We start from the raw sequence: 20,242 nt of genomic DNA, 5'->3' as shown, positions 1-20,242 counted from the left end.
CATTTTGCAAATGTTATGCTGTCATTGTGCAGATGACAATGTGTACATATAATCCCTGAATTCGCGGAAAGATCCATGTGCAAATCCTTCCTGGGAGAGTCAAAACGCAAGTATCAAAATTATGGCAACTGAAAAGAGTGAAAATTTACCAGCTTCAGTGTTGCTGATAATATGACTAGAGGAAGGGTTTGCACAAGATCAATGGAAACCAATATTTCCAGCCTACGCCTACATTTTCTAATCCACAGCTCCTTAAAAAAAGAGCAATACCGTACAGTTTGCACGAGATGCCTTTCTCAAGGCTTCATATTAGAAAATATGTTGTGTTTTCTAATATTTTAGTGACAGGAACATTGACTAAAGTAACCTACTTGTTGAGGCAATTCAGCACTGACCTACAGGGGATGGTAAATGAATTCAAAAAAGGATCACTTGAAAGCGATTGAGAGCATAAAGATGACTTTTGGGGGACTTTAAAGCAAAATCTTGCTTTAAAATTGAAAAATCTTTCAATATAACAATTAATTTTTCTTGAATAAGGTAAAATAAATTGTTGTTGGCTGGTTTAGACACAAAAAGGCATTGGCTGTTGTTTGTCCATCCATACTCAATATGTACTGCCAAAGAAATGAATGTCAGTGTTAAACAAACACCTTTTCTTTTGGCAGAGTACAAATTGATTTTGTACCCAAACTGATGAGTAGTAATAAAGCGCACTGAGCACACAAAATATTCACAAAACTTACAATAGCAAGAATAACTAGAAAATTGTGTCTTCCCAGAAGTTATTTGCACTAGGTTATCACAGCCAATTTCTTGATATTCTGGCCTCATCCCACTGCAATTGCAAATGCTATTCCAAGTGATTACTGACATTTGTGAACTTTCAGACAACATTGTAGGTTGAGCAGTCTCCTAAATGCTCACGAAGAGAGATGAAATAATATTCATATGCATAACCCCAAAGTCACTCATACACAAGTACACTGCACAAATAAAATATCTCAGCTTACTGTATCATCATTATCATCAAGATTCGCTAAAACTGAAGAAAAGGTAATAAATATGTGATCAAATGGGAAAATACAGTTAGTTCATTTTCTTGTACAGGTCATAGTGGGCATTTTATATGAAAGCAGCATTTGCAGTCAATGAAAACTATGTCATCTTTATAGGTAAATTATCTGGAAGGTCCTCTGCATCAAGTTCACTTTTAAGGAGAATAGATGGTCGACTTGGTAAGGCAGCATCCTCTGCAATGTCCTCAGCAGACCTCTGAAGTCCACCATGGTCTTCACTCTCTTCGACATCATCCCAATCACTAGCCAACTCAGCCATTTTCTGAGTAGGGGGTCCTGTGTCTTGCTGATCGGACTCAAGAGCCATAGATGTGCTGTTTTCATCAGCAGAACATTCTACTTTGGATACAGGCATGGAAGTTATTACTGAAGCACTTTCTGCCATGCTGCTTGATGGCACCATAGTAGGAATACTTTGTACACTACTGCACACTGGTGTTATAACCATGCCAGATTCACCCATAGTGCTGGTGTGGACTGTTGTTGGCATTGTTGGCACAGCAGAGACAACTGAAACAACAGCACTGGTAGGCACCATGTTCATAGAAACTGGCACAGAAGTTGCTTGCATAACTGTTCCATTTTCGCGCACAATCCCTTCACTGTAGGCATGATCAGTAAGAATCATTGTGATTTCACCTCCACTGTGATCTTGAATGTGGCCTTGTGGAATTTGCATCATAGCTGTTTCCATCAAAGGGTTGCCTGGTTGTTGGGGAACGGTATGGTTCACTATAGATCCATTGGCATTGACTGTGGTGATCGTCATAAGGCCTTGTTCTGATGTGGAGACAGCCACAGGTTGCTGTAAACCTCCAGCGGTTGTGTATTGCACTAACTGAGATAAGTGCCCTGGTGCATACGCACACACACCCTGGCTCATGTCATTGGTCATAATCTCAGGAACAATGTACTCATGAACTTGTCCGGGAGCGCCTCCAGGTCCGGGAATCTGAATCAGTTGGTTTTTATCCACTACAATAAATGTCTGAGGCTGGCCTTGATCACTCACAACCATAGAGTCGCCAACTCCTAGGCTAGCTGCAATACCACTGGCAACATTGCTCAAAGCTTCTGCTTCAGTTGATGGCATTAGAGCCTGAAAATTTTCAAATAAATTTAGTAAAAACTATATAAATGAGGAAAAAACTAACACTTAATAAGGAGGAGTCTTACCTGATTGTTATCTGTTAGAATAGTGACGCCTGGGGGCAGTATATAAGTAGTCTGTGGCTGTGCATTCATGCTTGCTTGTTGGTGTACTTCCGATTGGATGCTGGGTTGGGCCTGAAGGTGCTGATTAAGCTCTTCCTGCTGGCTATGGGCATGCTGATGTGGAACCTGTTGCTGTTGTGTTTGTTCTATACTATGCTGTTGATGATGAACCTGGACTTGAGGCAATGTTTGATGCTCCTGACCAATATTTTCTTCAGGCAATTGGGAAACATGAGTTTCTATTGTCCTTGCCGGGACCAAATCCATGTCTTCCAAAAGTTTCAAATTTGGGTGATCAGTTCGAATGTGGTTTTTTACATTTAACTGAAGAGGAAATACTTTGGTGCAGACTGGGCATTTAAAGCTCTGAAAAAGAAAACAATAATAAAGCAAAGCATGAATTTAATGATAATTCGGTACACTAGTACTACTATACCGTGTGTCAGGAGTCACTGCAGCAAGCACATTTGCCTACCCACTCCACTCCTGGTCTCCAGGGTAGAAAAACCCGCAACACTGCTGTGTCATAGATCTGACACACGGGACACAGTAGTACATGATTTCTGAACTTTAACAAAGAGTACTAGCACAAACCTTTTTCCTTGGATTACATCGTTGACTGTTTTCAAGATGAGATTGAAGAGTAGAATGAGACTTAAATGATGCATGGCACATGCTACATTGATAATCCTTGTTATTCATGTGGATGTTTTTATGTTTAGCAAGAAGAACTTCACTCAGAGCAATATGGTCGCATTGGTCACATTTGGGAAACTTGCAGCTAGGAGGTGGTGGTACACCATGAACCTTGTACAAATGGTACAGTAATAGGTTCCGTTTATTTGCTCTATGACCACAATGTTCACATATCCTGACATCAATCTTGGCCTTGTGCACGTCCTACAATACCAATAAGAGCCAAGTAATATTGCAATCATGATTGTAAATAGCTTATATTAAAATTAACTATAATAAGGACAAGGTGGTCCACAGACCCGTATTTTATTTTGCGTAAACTGTATCACATGCAGGCACGTGGGCAGGTTGCATACTAGCGCATGGCGCCCGGGTGAGCAAGCCCACCCGCATGCGGTACAGTAAAGGCAGAATAAAGGTGAGTCTGTCGAGTACCCTGTATTAAATCCTACCTTTAAATGTTTACGATAGTTAAAGTACGTGTCAAAAATAATCGGTCTCTCAACATCACATGTGGAGCACAACCAGGGGCCCTCTCGATTTAAGACACCTTCTGGTGTTAAGGGTTCTTCAGCTTGTGCCTTGTTTCTAAGAGACTGATCAGCTTTCACCACCATATATGACACCTGATGCCAAATAGACATTTAGATATTAGATTATAAATAAACATAAATACATGTACGTAGGTAGGACACTTGTGTAAGGTTTTAATCTAGTTTAATCAACAATCATACCTTGGGTTTACTATCTCCTTGACCTCCTGATTTTTCGACACTGACAGCAGGTGAACCATCTTTTTGAATAATCTTTAGTCTGATATTTTTGTTATTCTTTACTAAATCTGGATATTTCTTCAAGACCTGTAAACAAAACAGACAAACACAAGGTAAGATAAGTTTGAGGTTAATTTTTAAAATTGAAGGCAAACTAGAAAGTAAATGTGGAATAAGATACCTCAGCAATTATTTTAGCATGATTTGTTTGCACTGGGGAGCCATCTCCCATTTTCTTTAATGGAGCTCGAATTTCAAATGCGTTTCCACCAACATCCTGTTTTGTTGAAACAGCAGCAAGATCAGGGACCGGCTACAAGAAATTATTTTGTTATAAAGATGCCACAACATACAGAGATAGTTAGCAGAAATGTCTGCAAAGTAAATCAATACCTCAGAGCATTCAGATTCTGATGATGGATTATCTATTAAAGATTCAGATACAGATTGGCCCTCTGAAGTAGCATCCCCAGAAGAGGCTTGAGGTTCCAAAGGAACTGATGTGGACGCCACAGCATGCACTTTAGGTTCCAAATGGAATCGTACATTTTTCTTAGGTGTAGTTTCTTTACTGTCAGGACTGTCATGAGCCTGAACCTGTCAAGTAATGAAATGTTGTTAGTATGGATTCCCTATTATAATCACACTGCATACTACAATTGCACAACAGTACGTCAGAGAAATTAATATTTGAGTGACGGCAACAAGAAGCCTACCTTCAGAATCGGTTTTGGATTATTCTGTTTATTTGAAGGGGTTGAGGGCAGAGACTGAGAATTAAGTAAGTCTCCTGTCTCATTTGTCATATCTTCACCTTCTTCCTCATAATCAGCATCGTTATCAGCAACAGGTAAAAAATCATCCAAATCTTCATTTTCTTGTTCTGTATCATCTGATAGTAAAGTTTTCCTTACTTCTTGTGCCTAAACAAGTCAACAGAAAAATGTAAACAGAAGTGTAAGACTTGATGAAACAAGTAAAACAATCCGATCAATAATTTTAGGTGAAAAATAAATTGAGATCAAAACCATGATAGCATTAATTATTCTGATAAGCACCTGAACATGTTCTTTTACTTCATCAATTTCAACTTTCATTTTCTTCGGTGTACAACTTTCTATTTGATTGGCTTGAGGTCTTGTTGATGGATTTCTTTTCAAACTAGATGACTGAAAAACTGACTCAAAAGTTGCAGCTGGCATAACCCTTTGCTGGGGAAGTTGCTGGAAGAAATAAGAAAACAGAAAAAAGTAAAAACATGATGCAAGTAACAAGAGTTAAAAGATAGGATAAGGTACACCTATCACCTATCAATTCATACCAGCAGTAATAAAAGTGAACGACGTTGAAATTGGTAGAAGGTTAAACTTACCACTAGAGGCTGAGAAGGGGATGGTGGAAGTGCTGACTGGACAATAGAGTTGATAGATTTAACAATAGGAACTGAATCATATGAAATATCATCAAATGTAGAACTATACAGAATGGGTGTAGAGTCAGCATCACCATCCTCAGGCCATTCAAAACGTGTTGGCTTAGCAGGTTCCTCTGGCTGTGCTCTTGGTGTGCTCCTAGAACACAAGAACGAAAAAAATAAATTAAAAAAATGAATTTTTTACACTTGAAGACACAAAGATTATGTGGGAATACTTTCATAATAGGACTTACACATTCAAAGAAAAACTTGATGATGGAACAGTCCTTTTCTTCCAAATGGGCAGTCTGTATAGGAGTATGGGAAAAAAATTAGTTTTTTGTAATACTGAATAGAAATATGATTAATTAAAAATGACAATAAGGTTACTTTTTGCCAGGAACAAAATCAGCAGCTTCATGATCAGGTCTTGAAAAGCGGGAGTTGATGGTTGGACTTCCTGAGACAGGTGATGGAGAATTTATAGGAACAGTAAGATGCTTAAGCTTCTGTATTTGTGGCTTGGGAGTAGTTGCAGCACCAACATGGGTATCCAGCAACTTAGTTAAAATTTGCATATTTAAAATCTTTGCAGTATTATATAGTCTTTGATGAAGTTCTGGTCTGAACTCAAGGCGACCAGAATACATAAAGCTGAAAAGTTTTGAATAGTTCATGTATAAAATCAGATCAGATTTAAATCCTTTTTCAAAATAAAAAATAATAATTAACATACTTGATGATAGGAACCACAACATCAGACTGGAAGGTAGGTGGTAACCGCATGTGATTTGAGGCATTATTCTCTTTTATTAATGTCTCGAAATATTCTGTACAAGTATTTAGCACCAATCGGTGAACCTAAATAATGCGAAAACAAATATTATTAATTGAAATCATAAATAAGTAAATGCATTAACATAACTATACCACCATGCTAAAAATATAAACTGACCTTTATACATTCATTGGTATGAAATTGTAACGTTAGATCAGTAAAATCTCCTCTGGTGTACAAAGCCTGAAGCTTCTGGAGAAAAAAGGCTGCCCAGTTGTCAACCTTTACCATTCGTACTCCATCCATGTTTGAGACGGAGAGGCTTTAATCACTTCTCCTGCAACATGAAACAATCATGATCCTATTAACCACTTATGTGGTAAATAACAAAATTCATTTTTCTTTCAAGATAAATGTAACAGGATTAATAAATTACATTTGAAAACAGGGATAAGAAATAAAAGGATATAAATGTAAACAAAGATGAGCAAGAGAAGCAATGTCCGCAAGGCAGTTGGTGACTGACCACTATGCAAGTGGTTGCTGTAGTAAGTGGAAAAATAAACAATAATAAAGAGCTTATACATAAAAAATGTACAGAATGCACCTGTACAGACAAAATACGTAATATCAAAGGAGAATTAGTGTTTTAACACAATTGACAGGTAAACAAACATCCTAACCTAAACAGTCTACTACAGAATTACTGGATTGAGATGGACGAGGAAGTAAAAGTAGACGATTAGGTTTTAAGTAGGGAAACAATATGTTCAGTTCTACAAGAACAAATATAAGTAAATACATTTTAATTGAAGAAAAACATTTGACACAAGTGTTCCATAGCCTAAAAGCAGACCACATCATTCAGGGCTGATGAACTTTTGTAAGAAACAGACTTAATGCAAGTACAAAAAAATATTTTTTTGAAGTAGGACTTTAATGCTAAAATAATAGAGGATCGAACAAAACGTAAAATATAGCTAAATTCAAAAGAAGACGTTTCAAATACAACTTACCAAACTTGCCGCCCCAGTGAAGCTACCTCAAGCAAGGTCACAAACCATTCATTTTGCGATTTTCATTCAATGAAGAGTGAACATAGTCACTCGGTGTTGTTCTGCCATCTTAAATAAATGCAAAAAAGCACAATCCCCAGTGTAAACATACCTTACTAGTATGCCCCTATGGTGCGGGTTTGGCCAGCTCCATCTCTTCTCGACGTTGTTAGTGACGAAAATTATTGAGCGTCAGAGTTCAAAATGCGACACACAGGTAGCAGCACCGGTCCTCAATTTTATGATTAACAAATTCAGCATCGAGAAGGAGAACATACAAGTGCAGTGCCTTTATTTTTGCATCCGATTTTGATGTAAGTAAGGACAAAATCGAAGAAAAAAAGTCAGACTACCGGGAGAAGCATTTTAGCAGAAAAGAAAATCTGTCGCCCTTTTCTTCCAAAATGGCGGCCTGCGGCCTTCGCCGTTCATGCTGGAAGGGAAGTTTGTGACGTCATGGATTTTGGGCTGTTCGTGGGGTCTCGGGAACTAGCCCTTTTAACGAAGAAGGGACAACCGGCAAAATTCGAACAGAAATTTTTACTCACCGGAATGAACGCACATTGCGCTGTCAAATATGATTTTACACTGTCACGTTTTGAAAACAAAGCTAATTTGTTTACAGCGTTTATTAGAGCTCCTCTTTAAGTGTTTTTTCGGGGGCGTAAGTAACTAGAATGAGAGCCGAATGGTGGCATCAGTGACGTCACAGGTTTGCATTTCTGCCTCCCGAATTCCAACCCGAATGCTGCCGGTGAGTTCGGCTCGCTCCGGCTCTCGTCCGGCTCGGCTCGGCTCCGCTCGTAAATAGCCCCCCCCCCCCCTCCCCACCCCTACCTGTCCGGCCCGGTGAGTTCGTGCTGTATAGTGCTGTGCTGTATGTATTGGTGTGTATATAGGCGATCGATCATCGATCTGATCTCTGATCTCCTGAAATTTCCTGTGTCCCTGTTTCTTCCAGTGCTAGGTTCCTCTAGTTCCACTCTTGCCTATTGTTCCTGCGATCCAGCTGCTGCTGGTTCAACCTGGAACAATGGCCAGCACCGACTCCAAGTCATTTTTACACATCTGGTGTGCCAAGCAAAAACTAAATGCTCCTCAGTTTGAAGTCAGACCGACAGGTACGATCGCTATAACCAAGTGACATAAATATGTAAATTCTTTCCTCTTTGAATTACAACACAGTAAAGGTTCAATAACCCTTTGTTGAGTCGATCAACTACTCACATTAATTAATATCCTTTTTGATTGTGCAGGTGTTAAAACGCGTCAAAGATTTATATGCGAGGTTCGCGTTCAAGGCTTTGATTATGTGGCTGCTGGAAATTCCACCAATAAAAAGGATGCTCAAATGAATGCAGCTCGTGACTTTGTGCAGTTCCTCGTTCGTCAGAATAAAGTGAATCCTTCCGAAATTCCTGATGATGTAAGCTATGCTTTTTCAACTTTCCATCAATAGTATTTACATGTGCAATGATCTTGTCTACAAATATAAATTATGAAAAATACGGATTAAAATTTTTTTGCCCCTGTTTTGCTTTCTAGATGGGTGCAGCTAGTGCAGCTGGTGGAACAACTAACGATGCCGCAGATGGCAGTGGAAACCCAGACCAACCGCAACCTCTGTTTCCTAATCGTCCTGTTTTTCAGCATGGTATGGGACCTCAAGATTTTGGTCAAGCGTATCGCCCCTATAGTGAAGGTGGTGGGCCTATGACGTACATTGATCGTATGGCAGAACAGAGACAAGTGGAAGAGGTATACTGTCATTTTTAAATTGTACAATGCTGTCTGCTTCTATTCTGTGTGTTTCATTTGTTGCATTATGCATTTATGACCTGCCCTCAGGCTGAGAATTTGGACATGAATGCTGCCATTCATGGAAACTGGACCATAGACAATGCCAAGTCAAAACTCCATCAGTTCATGCAGATGCACAGAATTTCAACTGATTACAAATATACCACTGTAGGTCCTGATCATACCAGGTGAGAACTGTGTGGTTTAAATTGGATTCTAATGGACTTAATAGAAAATAAAGGTGTAATCCAAGAGCAGATCCTTCAGCCAAGTCAGTTACTAGAGCTGAAGTGTCTTCTCTGACAGAACTCCAATCTAGGACAGATTTTTATGATTGCTTTTCAATCATTGAAATTTGTCAGCATGACACAGTATGATGTGTGTGTGTGTGTGTAACAGAACTAGATACTATGCTTCTGATACACACTCACATAGATGGCATGGCCTGATACACCATTGAACAACCAGCAATGCTCTTTTAATATGCTCTATTCTTGATCTTCCTAGTTGATCATGTAAAAGAGCAAGGTACTAAATCATGTTGAAGAAAGAGTGTTCTTGCATACTTATTAGTAGCAAAAATACTCAGAAATTTATGTTCAATTAGTTGAGAACTAATGAAGAAAATGACAATTTACTTCATGACGTGTATAGCTTGTCCAATTTTGTGATTGCACAAACTGTTATAATGTGTTCTAAAACAAGGGGTTTGTACTTTTAGAATCATTTCATTTTGATGCAGATTGTGTGAGCTGTAAGTTGGATAAGCGTTGATCATTTTTGTGTCATTTTTGAATAAGCAGGCTGCCATTGACAATGAATGATCAGTGGTGCTGGCTCCTAAACCACATATTTTGATAGATTCATTAGTTTTCAACTTTTTTGTTACACATTGGTTGTTTAATGGTGTTTCATTGTTGTGCCCTAGGTGTCTTGCATCAGTTTAATTTTTTATAAGTTATTCGGTAAGTTGATGTTAATTTACTTTTTAAGTCTCTGAAGAATACTTACATGCATGCATTGTTTCCCTTAAAACTGCCAATTGAGGCACCATAAATGAACTTCGAGATTTTGATGTCTCACTCTCCAACCCATTTGAAACCAGCTCCGGTGTACTTATACTCAAATTTTAACAACAATTTTCCAGGAGTTTTGTGGCAGAAATGTCCTTTCATGTGAAAAAGCTTGGACGAAGTAAGGCTTTTTCTTTTTATTCTTGCTTTTATGTTTTTTGGTGTTTTGCCTTAACTGTGTGTTCTGTTGTATTTTCGTAGTGATTACTGGCCGAGAGACTGGCTCAAACAAGCAGAGTGCTTCAAAAAGCTGTGCATTGTCTCTTGTTCGACAACTCTACCATTTTGGTGTAATTGAACCATTTTCTGGGACTCTGAGGGTTAAAGAAACTAATCAGATGAAACCCTATGATGTAAATGTATCTCCAGAGCTTATGCAGGGTGTAAAAGATGTTTTAGAGGGTTTGAATCTTCCACCAATTGAAGTGGTAAGAAAAGTTTAGTTGCTAACTTTTCATTATTTCTGCGTTTTAAAAAGCCTCTATCTTGAGTTAAAATTAATTTCAGAAACCTGATGAAAAAGAGGCCTCTCTTCTTACATCAAAAGTGCTCGATGAGTTTATTGCATCTGCACCATCTGCAGTTGGTGTAGTTTCATGGTCTCCTCCTGTGCCTAATTGGAATCCGTGGACTGGTTGTAATATAGATGAAGGCCCTTTGTCGCAAGTGGGTCACCTTTTATTTCTTATAAAACAATGCCTACTAGATCAAGCTGCCTTATATTTTTTATTCTGTTTGATTTCATTTTCAGGCAAATCTGGACCAAATCAGTGAAGACCTATATAATGAGCACAAACAACGTCTCCAGAATGATAGTACTTTAAACAAAATGATTACTGACCGCCAAAAGTTGCCTGTTGCTGTTATGAAAAATGATATTATGGATGCAATCAACAACAACTCTGTTGTTATAATACGTGGTAAGACTGGTTGTGGTAAAACAACTCAAGTCTGTCAATTTATTCTGGATGATTATATCCAGTCTGGACAAGGAGCCTATTGCAACATAGTTGTCACACAACCTAGGAGAATATCAGCTGTGTCAGTAGCTGATCGTGTCGCCAATGAAAGAGCAGAGGGGATGGGACAAAGCACTGGATACAGTGTGAGATTTGAGTCCTGTTTACCCAGACCATATGGTGGAGTCATGTTCTGTACTATTGGTATGTGATGTTTTAGTGCTTTGCACATTTGACTTTATTGATTGATTTTAAAGGGCCTATGTATTCTTCTGGCTTTCATTAGGTGTACTCTTGCGAAAATTGGAAAATGGCCTCAGAGGTGTGTCTCATGTAATAGTTGATGAGATTCATGAGCGTGATGTTAACTCTGATTTCATAATGGTCATTCTCAGAGATATGGTGCACACATATCCTGACTTGCGTGTGATTTTGATGTCTGCCACCATTGACACCACTCTCTTCACAGAGTATTTTAACAAATGTCCTATTATTGAGATTGCTGGTAGAGCATTCCCTGTTCAAGGTAAAGCGTTTTCAAAAAACATCTCAAAAATACCTCAGTTATTATTATTGTCTAATTAATAATAACATTTTTCAATTATCCCCCAGAATATTTCTTAGAAGACTGTGTAAGCCTTACAAAATTCATACCTCCTCCTCCCAAGCCCAAGAGAGGAGGAAGAAATAACGACAAAGATGATGAAGACAATGTTGGAGCTGATGAAGTAGAAGAGAACCTCAATTTGGCTGTCAGTGATAATTATGATGTGAACACAAAGCAAGCTATGGCAAAAATGTCAGAGAAAGAAATCAGCTTTGAACTTATAGATGTGAGTTATCAACCCTCTATCTATCTAGTCATGATTCTGATTTGTGCTGTAATAACTATTCTTCTGTTTGGCCTTAGGCATTATTGAGGTATATTAAGGCACAAGGGATACCTGGGGCTGTTTTGGTATTTTTGCCAGGCTGGAATTTGATTTTTGCAATCATGAGGTACCTGCAATCACACCCTATCTTTGGTAAGTTTGTTTCATTTCATTCCTGTGTTTGTAGCTCCACCTGTTTAACATTATTAAATGTGTCATTCCTGTCATCCTTTTAGGAGGATCTGGGTATGTGATAATCCCATTGCATTCCCAACTTCCAAGAGAAGATCAGAGACGAGTATTTGACCCTGTCCCAGACAATGTTACCAAGGTCATTTTGTCTACAAATATAGCAGAGACTTCTCTCACAATTGATGATGTTGTCTATGTCATAGACAGTTGCAAGGCAAAGATGAAGCTTTTTACTTCTCATAACAATATTACAAATTATGCAACAGTTTGGGCATCTAAAACTAATCTGGAGCAGCGCAAGGGCAGGGCTGGGCGTGTAAAGCCTGGCTTTTGCTTCCATCTTTGTAGCAGAGCTCGGTTTGCGAAACTTGATGAACATATGGTCCCTGAGATGTTTCGAACACCTCTGCATGAGTTGGCTCTATCAATCAAGCTGCTTCGACTTGGGGCAATTGGCCACTTTCTCAGCAAAGCCATTGAACCTCCACCAATCGATGCTGTTATTGAAGCTGAAGTTCTGCTCAGAGAAATGAAGTGCTTAGATAAAAATGATGAGCTTACTCCACTGGGCAAGATTCTTGCTAGGCTGCCAATTGAACCACGCCTAGGGAAAATGATGATTTTGGGAAATATATTTTTCTGTGGAGATGCTTTGGCGACTGTTGCTGCAAACAGCTCTACCATGCCTGATGTTTTCATCACGGGTATGGATAGACGACGCCTGTCATTCCAACAGATTGCTTTCAGTGGTTGTCGTTTCTCTGACCATGTGGCTATGATGAATGCATTCCAGTCATGGGAAGATGCAAGAGTCGGTGGAGAGCAGGCAGAGATAAGCTACTGTGACCACAAAGGCCTCTCGGTGCCAACCCTGCGAGTTACATGGGAAGCTAAGAATCAGCTAAGAGATTTACTGGTATCTTGTGGCTTTCCTGAGGAAACATTGTCACCACAGATGTATAATTATTCTGGATCTGATGCCAAACTAGACATGGTTGTAGCGCTGCTGTGTTTGGGACTTTATCCCAATGTTTGCTACCATCAGGAGAAAAGAAAAGTTCTAACAACAGAGTCTAAAGCTGCTCTGATCCATAAGACATCTGTTAATTGCAGAAATGATGCCACTTTCCCCTTCCCATTCTTTGTCTTTGGAGAAAAAATAAGGACTCGTGCTGTTGCCTGTAAACAAATGACCATGGTAACTCCAATACATTTACTCCTGTTTGGTTCTAGAAAAGTTGATGTTGTTGATGGCCTTGTAAGGCTTGACAACTGGTAAGAATTTTTACATAGTTATTTATTTGTATTTTAACATTGAATGCATATTATTACTGAAGTGCGTATTTTGTCCAGGATAAACCTGAAAATGGATCCAAACCAGGCTGCTGCAATCGTGGCCCTTCGACCAGCTATTGAGAGCCTGGTTGTTCGTGCATCAAAAGAACCTGAGCTTATTACAGAATTGACTCCACTCGATGAAAAAGTAATAAATATTGTTAAACAGCTTTGCAAGATAAATGCTGGTCGTCATGAGATGGACCCCATTACAATGGCTGGGTAGGTATAGCAGACACTGTGTTCTGTGTTCAGTTAAACGTGATCATCTTGGAAATCCCAAAATAAATTTTCTGTGGTCTGAATTTTAGTCCTCAATCTCGAAGACCACCTCGTGGAGATTTCAACAGAGGTTTTGATGGACCACCTGCAAAAATGGCAAGAACCGATAATGGTGGCAGTTTTGAAGGCTCTGGCAGCTTTGGTGGTTTTGGAGGAAGTGGCCACAGAGGAGGTCAAGGTTTTGGAGGGAGGGGATATGGAGGAGGAAGTTATGGAGGTGGTGGAGGCAGAGGATATGGAGGCGGAGGGTCCAGAGGAGGATATGGAGGCGGAGGGTCCAGAGGAGGATATGGAGGCGGAGGGTCCCGAGGAGGATATGGAGGTACTTAGCTGCATAACTTTATAAAATATCTATGTCTGAAAAATTTGTACCATTTGCACTGTTTGAGATCACAATTTCCTTCTTCCTCTTGACAGGTGGGAGAGGTGGAGGCAGCAGTTATTTTGGAGGAAGAGGCAGAGGCGGAGGTGGTTTTCGTGGAGGTTATGGAGGAGGTGGTTATAGAGGAAGTGGCAGTTACTAATATGTTTTGTGGTTTTCCAATTTTTTTGCGCACTCTTTGCACATCACTTAGAGATTGTTCAAAATATTTGAAATGTTACTGAAATGTAACACATGTGTGGGCCATTTTATTAATGAGCCATGGAATATAATTTTCCTTCCTGTTTGTTAATTTTATTTTCTTGATTTCTCTTAAGTTTTTTGATTATTTTGTCTGATTCCCCAATTTTGAGTGTATACATGTATGCATTAATTTTATATTATTTGAACATGGCTTGTTGGTTGACAATTACTTCTTTTAAGTGAAAAATGTACTTCGGACAACTATGTAGTTTCCAAGAAAAAGATATGAATAATAAAAACTTGAATGATATAAGCTAAGCTATGGATTTGTTTTTGGGGCACCTTCTCCGAATTAAGGCAAAGGAGGCCTCCCGTTGTAAAAGGGGGAAGGCCCGGACCATCCAAACGATTAGGATAGAGAGGTATTGGACGGTGTCTCCATCTCTGCGTACACATGACGAACTATTGCCTGTCTTCTGCTTTGATCAAGAGCTTTAATCTTTTAAACCACAAATAATTGCCATCTTGGGCGTCCAGTGCAGAGATACTCAGTCTAATTTCCAGTGATTCTATGGAGCGATCTTATTTGTTTGGGCTAGAAAACGACACACGTTTCCTGTTCCTATTCATTTAAGGTGCAAAATTATATTTAGGAAAGAACTTGACGTGCCTAGGGAACTGCGAGAAAATAGTTCTGTAAGGTTGGCAACATCGAGAATGAAGTGGGGGTGTAGTGGCAGCACGACTGGCTAGCAGCAGCTAGCAAGTAGGGTTACGGTACGAACGAAGTTACGCCCGTAGAACCGACGCCTTGGTGTGAACTACCGCGCCGAGCGCTCCGGCAAGCTGGTGGCCGAATTTGCGTAAGTTTAATTCGTCTTTATAGTGAAATCTACAGCGAGTCCGATCTCCGGGGCAGTCATTTCGGAGCCGGACGCCTCCGCGGGCCCGCTGGGCTTGGCCGGACAGGGCGGTGCCGAAGAAGGGTGTGACTAGAAAGGGGTGTGTCCGCTTCATCCCGTCGGAGAAGGGCAGCGGGGCGCACCCGAGCCTTTTGCCAGTCAGGCCCTTGTGCAGGCTCAGCCTGGCCCGTGCTAACTTTGGCCGAGTCCCGCCGGCTAATCCCGGAAGACTAGACTGGAGCGGCACGGACGGCCCCGTGCGTGAATTTAACTTTATTGATCCGAAAGGTGAGGTCATGTCCCAGTCGTCCATTTTGGGCTTAGCGTGAATGCTTCTGTCGGAAGCTATTGTCAGTGTTCGCCGCTTCAACGCCCCTCTCCCCATCCCGTGTATGTATGTGTGTGGGCGTAAGGTGTAGTTTTTGGCAGTGACTTGTGTTGGCTGTTCGTCGCACAGCAAAGCGGAGCCGCGGAGCGTCCTCTCCGATAGTGGGGCAGAGGGAGAGGGAGGAGGGAGGGGTGGAGAAGGGCGGCGCGTGTGGGGGTGGGGAGGGGCGGGGAGCGCGGAGGGGCAGGGTGGGGAGGAAGTTGCTGCTCCTGCCGTCGCCCGCCGCCTCGCCGTCGGCCGTCGGGTCGGACCGGGCAGTCAGTCTGCATTCGTTGTGCTGTCAGTTCGGTTCGGGCCCAGAGGCGTCTTTGCGAGTGGAGTCTGCCTAAGCGTCGGTTTGAAGTTTCAGTAGAAAGTGCTCGTTGGCATAATTGTGTGAAATGAGTACTTCCTTACGTTTGATTCAGCATTACGATTTTGTAGTGGCGTCTGCGCGCTGGTTTTGACGGGAGCTGAGTTAAGCGCCGCGTCCCGTTCGTTGACTCTTTTTGCTGGGCCGGCTGTGCCCCTAAAGAAATGCTGGCCCGTCTGGAAAAGTGAAAATTTGTGATTGACGTTTTGGATACGACTCTTGTGCTTGGATTAACTCTGCATCTCTAATTTGGACGGATTTGATACAAGGTAATGCTTGAAATTGTTTTAGGTTATGTTTAAGTCGAGGCCTGTTCCTTAATTGAAATGATCAGACATTTGTTTGTTAAATAATTTGTCATTAAAAAAAAATTAAACTGTAAATTTATTTGTAAGTGACCTTCTAATGCTTGTCTATTTGTTGGTCGGATTCCTCGATCAACCTGTGAACCCCACCCTCTTTTCTCTTTACTCCTCTTTTATTGCATGTCCATGCAAAGTTCATGTCAGATGTTGAACAGTACTCAGATTGTTGTTACCATTTACTAATGCCTATTTGATCAATTAATTTTGGCCTGTATTTAAAATTTTTATTGGAACAGGTTCTCTTCTAAAGATGTTGTGAAAAGTCTTAAGGTGTTCCCTTGTCTGACAAAGTAATTTTTTCCTGTAATTGTAATGATCCACTGCCCCTGTCAGGTGTGGACTGTATTGTATTTTTTAATTGTTTCATACATTGGTTGCTTTTGTTGACTAGTCACAAAGGCAGGCCTGTACTGTGGTATGTGGGACATAATTAGTCTGCTACCTTAATAATTTGAGCCCCCCTCATGCGGGGCCTCGGGGTGTCGGTTGTCTCTGCCGTCCCACGGTGGCTGCGGCATGGACAGCGAACGGCCTTTTAGCCCGGGAAATACCAGTTATCAACTCGGTGCTGCCCAGCCCAACGCCCCCGAGGACCCTGAGGGGGACGGGGCGGCGCGGCGGCCTGTCCGGCCAGGCCAGGGCATCCTCAGGAGGCACTCGCCCACAGTCCCGCTCGGCAGCTCCGCCCGTAAAACACGATTTAAGCACGCTCCCTCGTGGCCAGGTGTCGACGGGGCCCAGGTGCCCGACGCTGCACTGGTCACGTAGAGCGCTCGCGGGGCGAAGGGCCCGTCCTGGAGTCGCTCGTTGGTTGTGGATTTGCAGGCCGCCACCGTGCCAGCTTTTCCTGCTCGGTTGGCCTAATTGTGACCAATTTGCCGTCCACGCTGTCCACGGCACGGGCGGGGCGGGGGCGCTGTGCGCTTTTGGTGCCGTGCCGTCTGTCGGGCACTCGAGGCCGTGCCGTGCCGCGGCGGGGCTCTGGGCGGGCCGCCCTCGGCCTCCGGCAGGTGAATTTGGAGCACGTCCACACCGCTTTTACCATTCCAAATGAGTGGACGGCAGTAAGGTAGTTTTGCCACACGCCATCCTAATCTGGACAGAAGTTCTCTACATACATACATACCCTCTCAACCAGCCACTTGCATAAGCCACAACAACCACCACCACAACGCGACCAAATTTGCATAACGATTAATTTTTTGCCACGGATATTCAATTTAGTGGCTGCGAGACTCGTGGAGAGGCGACTTGACGGACTTGACATTCTCCACAATTCCCTCTCCCTAGTGCAGCCGTTTCAACCCAACCCGCCGAAGCGCCACGGGGGCGAGCTGCGAGGGTGAAGGGACTGCATCCTAAAAACTCTTCGCGCGAGCTGTACGGACGCTCCAGGGAATGTGCGCAGCGCAGGACCTACAAGTGGGTTGCCGGGTGGGATTCCAGGGGTACGGTAGTGGGCGGAGAGAGGTCAGGGGTCAGGTGGTGACCCCTTTCGGGGCATTATGGCGGGGGGTACGTACGCCGCGGTCCTTGTCCTGGAGCAGCTGGGCCGGGCTTTGCAGGAGCCCAGCCTCGCTGGTGGTCCAGACACCTTACAGGACAGGCGTGCCCAGTTTGCTGGTGGTGCTCGTGCCCTGCTCGTGCCCCTCACGCCTCCTCCGGCCAGCAGGGCCCGCCAGTGCCAGTCCTATCCGCACAACCAGCCGGCGGGGCGGCGCGGGGCGAGGAGGAAGGCCTCTGCGGCGTTGCCTGTCCGCGCCGCTTAACCTCAGCCACGTTGCCCGACTGCACGCCGGCCGGCGTGGTGCCGGCGGCAGGCAGAGTCTCTCGGGGAGGGAGCTGGGCGCCGCGGTGCGGGCCGCGGTGCGGGCCGCGGTGCGGGCCGCGGTGCCTCGGACTCTATCTCGGACTAGTGTGGGTCACTGAACAACAGCAAGACTTGACTCGTACCCCTGGTCCCTGGTCGATTGCGCTCCTTTCTGCCTACCAGGAACCATCATGTCAAGTGCCGTCGCAGAGGGCCTCCATTCAACTGCAGTAGACCGGTGCTTGAGCTTTGTTCTTAGTGTACCATCTCACGGGGTTCCCCAGGACCTGGCCGTCGCCACGCCTCCTTCGCGTCGTCTGCTAGCTATGGCGCTTACGTCAGCAGGTGGGGTTGGGTTGGGTGGGGAGGGGCGCGGGCGCATACACACGTTGCACCTGGGATGCCGATGAAAAGGGAATTCAATTATACCTGCCACCGTCCTTTTAAACGCCCCCCAGCCGCCGGAGGTCGTTTACCTGGAGCGCTGCACCTGCCCGGCGCCCCCGCCGCCTGGCCGCATTTTGGGATGAATGGGGAATGATTGAATGGATGGGCAGGGGAGTGTGGCTGGCTGCACGTCATTTGGGGACACTCTTGAGCAAACGTTTTCGCTTCATCACAGTGCGATCTACCCTAAAGAATATTCTGTCATTTTTGGGGATTACATTTTGCCTCAATAGAGACGACCAACCGGGCAACCGCTGTGGTGTCCGACTGTCCGACCATCTGACACCGCCGGCGGCTCCTATACCCGTGTTAGCATGCGTGGGCGGTGACTATATGGTGTTGTGAATCCCCCTGCTCTGGGGTACATAATGCGTGTGAGTGAGTGTTTACTCGTGACACAATGAACCCCCCTTGGTTTGGCCCTGTGTTATTCTTTCGGCCGGCTTTTGGTCTGTTTGAACCGGTTGTGTGTGTGTCCGTCTGTTTCCACGTTTGTTTTCCGTTGCTATGCGTGCGCTGCGGCGGTGCATGCGGCAGGATGCAGCCCCCCCCCACCCCCTCTCACCTATGAGTGCGACAGAGAAAGCACACTGCCGTGAAACAAACGCGCCTTGCTGCAAAAGGCAACCGACAGGAAAGAAATGGCATGTCTCGCGGAAATAACAAATGCAGATTGGAAAGGGAAAGAGCGGCGGAGGGGAAAACGGGGGAGGGGCACTTCGACCGATCGATGCGTAATTCGAGATAAGCGAGCGGCACTTGGATGCGTTTTTGCCGAAAACTCAAGTGGGGTTGCAGTGCGCGTCGCGCCGACCCCGCCAACTATACACTCTGAAAATGTAAGTATTTGCATCTTGGAAGAAAACTACCTGGGACAGGGACAGGGGTTGTGTGGGTGGGTGGGGCCGGCCCGGGACGATGTGCAGAACTTCCTCCCTTCCATCTGTAATGGCATTGCCTTGTTCGCGGGTGCGGCCTGCTGCCTGGCTGCCCTGCACGCCTCTTATCTCCCGCCGCTTCTGACTGGACTGTACCTGGACTAGACGTGGCCTTATCTCTACCCGGCGAGGATGGCAGGAGGACGCGGCGGCGGCGGTACAGTCCCGCTCGGTGCGCGGTTTGGTGCTCCGAGGGAGCAAGGCTGCGCCGGCACTGGCTATTTCGGGCGCCCCGCTGCGCTGCGGGCTTGGAGGAGATGCGGGCACGGCGGCCCCCTTCCGGCCGCGGGGCGTCCATCTCTCTCGAGAGCGCGGCTGCGGTGCGCCGGCCCTGGCCGACCCTGGCCGACCCGCTGTGCCCAATCAGTGGAGCCATCTATTTGGTCCAGCTCCGGCCGGCTCGGTCCTGCCTTCGGCCCTAGCGGATGCTGCGGGGGTCAGATCGAGATGGAGCGGAGTGGTTTTCACGAAGAGAAAGAGAAGCGAGGGAGGCCGCGCGGCCCCGGAAAGTGCAGTGCTGTGGTGACCCGACCCGTCGCGCTGCTGGACCTCGTGGAGTGAAGCAGTCGGGCTCCAAGTGGAGGAGAGAGAAGGGTTCACTTTACTTGGGCGAGCGAACAGAGTGATGTGTTTTTATGACTCGGCCCGCTCCTATTTTAAGCGGTGTGGGAGTGAGGCGGCGGGTGGTGCGCTGCACGTAGAATGGACTGAGTGGACAGAGCTGCTGGGTGACCGCGACCGCCGTGGGTCCTGAAATAGCAGCCCGCCACGCCGCGCCGCCCAGGAGTGCGTGCGCGCGCGTGCGCGTGTGTTGTGGCTCTTGTTGCACGCCGGCCGGCGCGCGCCTCGGCTCGCAGGGGGATGGGCAAAATGTCAAGATAAAAGTGAAAGGGCCCGTGTCGTGGTGGAAGGGCGCGCGAGCGCGAGGGGGGGTTGTCTCCCCCCCCCCCCC

General features: G+C 44.5%; 3 protein-coding genes across 23 annotated transcripts in view; 2 read left to right on the top strand and 1 right to left on the bottom strand.

Annotated features, from left to right (window-relative positions):
• The window catches only part of LOC113204307 (centrosome-associated zinc finger protein CP190), a gene marked incomplete in the record, with an annotated part of 8,744 nt that extends 1,373 nt beyond the window's left edge, over window positions 1-7,371 (bottom strand). The window contains 15 exon segments of the mRNA XM_026419447.2: window positions 1-2,178; window positions 2,256-2,660; window positions 2,889-3,194; window positions 3,443-3,616; window positions 3,725-3,850; window positions 3,945-4,076; window positions 4,157-4,360; window positions 4,480-4,686; window positions 4,822-4,986; window positions 5,136-5,334; window positions 5,432-5,485; window positions 5,568-5,831; window positions 5,914-6,038; window positions 6,133-6,292; window positions 7,123-7,371. Of these exon segments, the coding sequence (XP_026275232.1) occupies window positions 1,159-2,178; window positions 2,256-2,660; window positions 2,889-3,194; window positions 3,443-3,616; window positions 3,725-3,850; window positions 3,945-4,076; window positions 4,157-4,360; window positions 4,480-4,686; window positions 4,822-4,986; window positions 5,136-5,334; window positions 5,432-5,485; window positions 5,568-5,831; window positions 5,914-6,038; window positions 6,133-6,261 (3,510 nt within the window).
• On the top strand, window positions 7,236-14,406 carry LOC113204306 (ATP-dependent RNA helicase A). Of its 5 annotated transcripts, none has more exons than XM_052274713.1 (16): window positions 7,236-7,324; window positions 7,972-8,131; window positions 8,267-8,436; window positions 8,556-8,768; window positions 8,859-8,998; window positions 9,958-10,004; window positions 10,085-10,311; window positions 10,391-10,549; window positions 10,635-11,046; window positions 11,129-11,368; window positions 11,455-11,675; window positions 11,753-11,867; window positions 11,951-13,181; window positions 13,260-13,463; window positions 13,553-13,845; window positions 13,941-14,406. In XM_052274713.1, the coding sequence occupies exons 2-16, from the start codon at window positions 8,044-8,046 to the stop codon at window positions 14,045-14,047; spliced, it is 3,867 nt and encodes a 1,288-aa protein (XP_052130673.1). In that variant the 5' UTR covers window positions 7,236-7,324; window positions 7,972-8,043; the 3' UTR covers window positions 14,048-14,406. The 5 variants fall into 5 exon arrangements, with proteins under 5 accessions (XP_052130673.1, XP_026275228.2, XP_052130674.1 ...); XM_026419443.2 differs by lacking the exon at window positions 7,236-7,324 and adding an exon at window positions 7,866-7,887; XM_052274714.1 differs by lacking the exon at window positions 7,236-7,324 and having other exon boundaries at window positions 7,904-8,131; window positions 13,553-13,818.
• A 380-nt stretch (window positions 14,407-14,786) lies between these two features.
• Window positions 14,787-20,242, top strand: part of LOC113204296 (protein hu-li tai shao) — a 32,440-nt gene continuing 26,984 nt past the window's right edge. For 7 of the 17 annotated variants that reach the window (XM_026419422.2, XM_052274711.1, XM_026419423.2 and 4 more), the window contains exon 1: window positions 14,787-14,951. The gene's annotated coding sequence lies outside the window, so the exon portion shown is untranslated. Of the gene's footprint in view, window positions 14,952-14,979; window positions 15,279-15,627; window positions 16,000-20,242 lie in introns of those variants that run through there. The other 10 variants (XM_026419420.2, XM_026419419.2, XM_052274710.1 and 7 more) reach the window with 7 other exon arrangements.

The sequence above is a fragment of the Frankliniella occidentalis genome, unplaced genomic scaffold, assembly GCF_000697945.3.
Source record: "Frankliniella occidentalis isolate FOCC.00 unplaced genomic scaffold, Focc_3.1 Scaffold428, whole genome shotgun sequence".
In the NCBI taxonomy this organism is placed as follows: Eukaryota; Metazoa; Arthropoda; class Insecta; order Thysanoptera; family Thripidae; genus Frankliniella; species Frankliniella occidentalis.
Note: the sequence above shows the minus strand (reverse complement) of the source record. Positions and strands in the feature narration are given on the sequence as shown.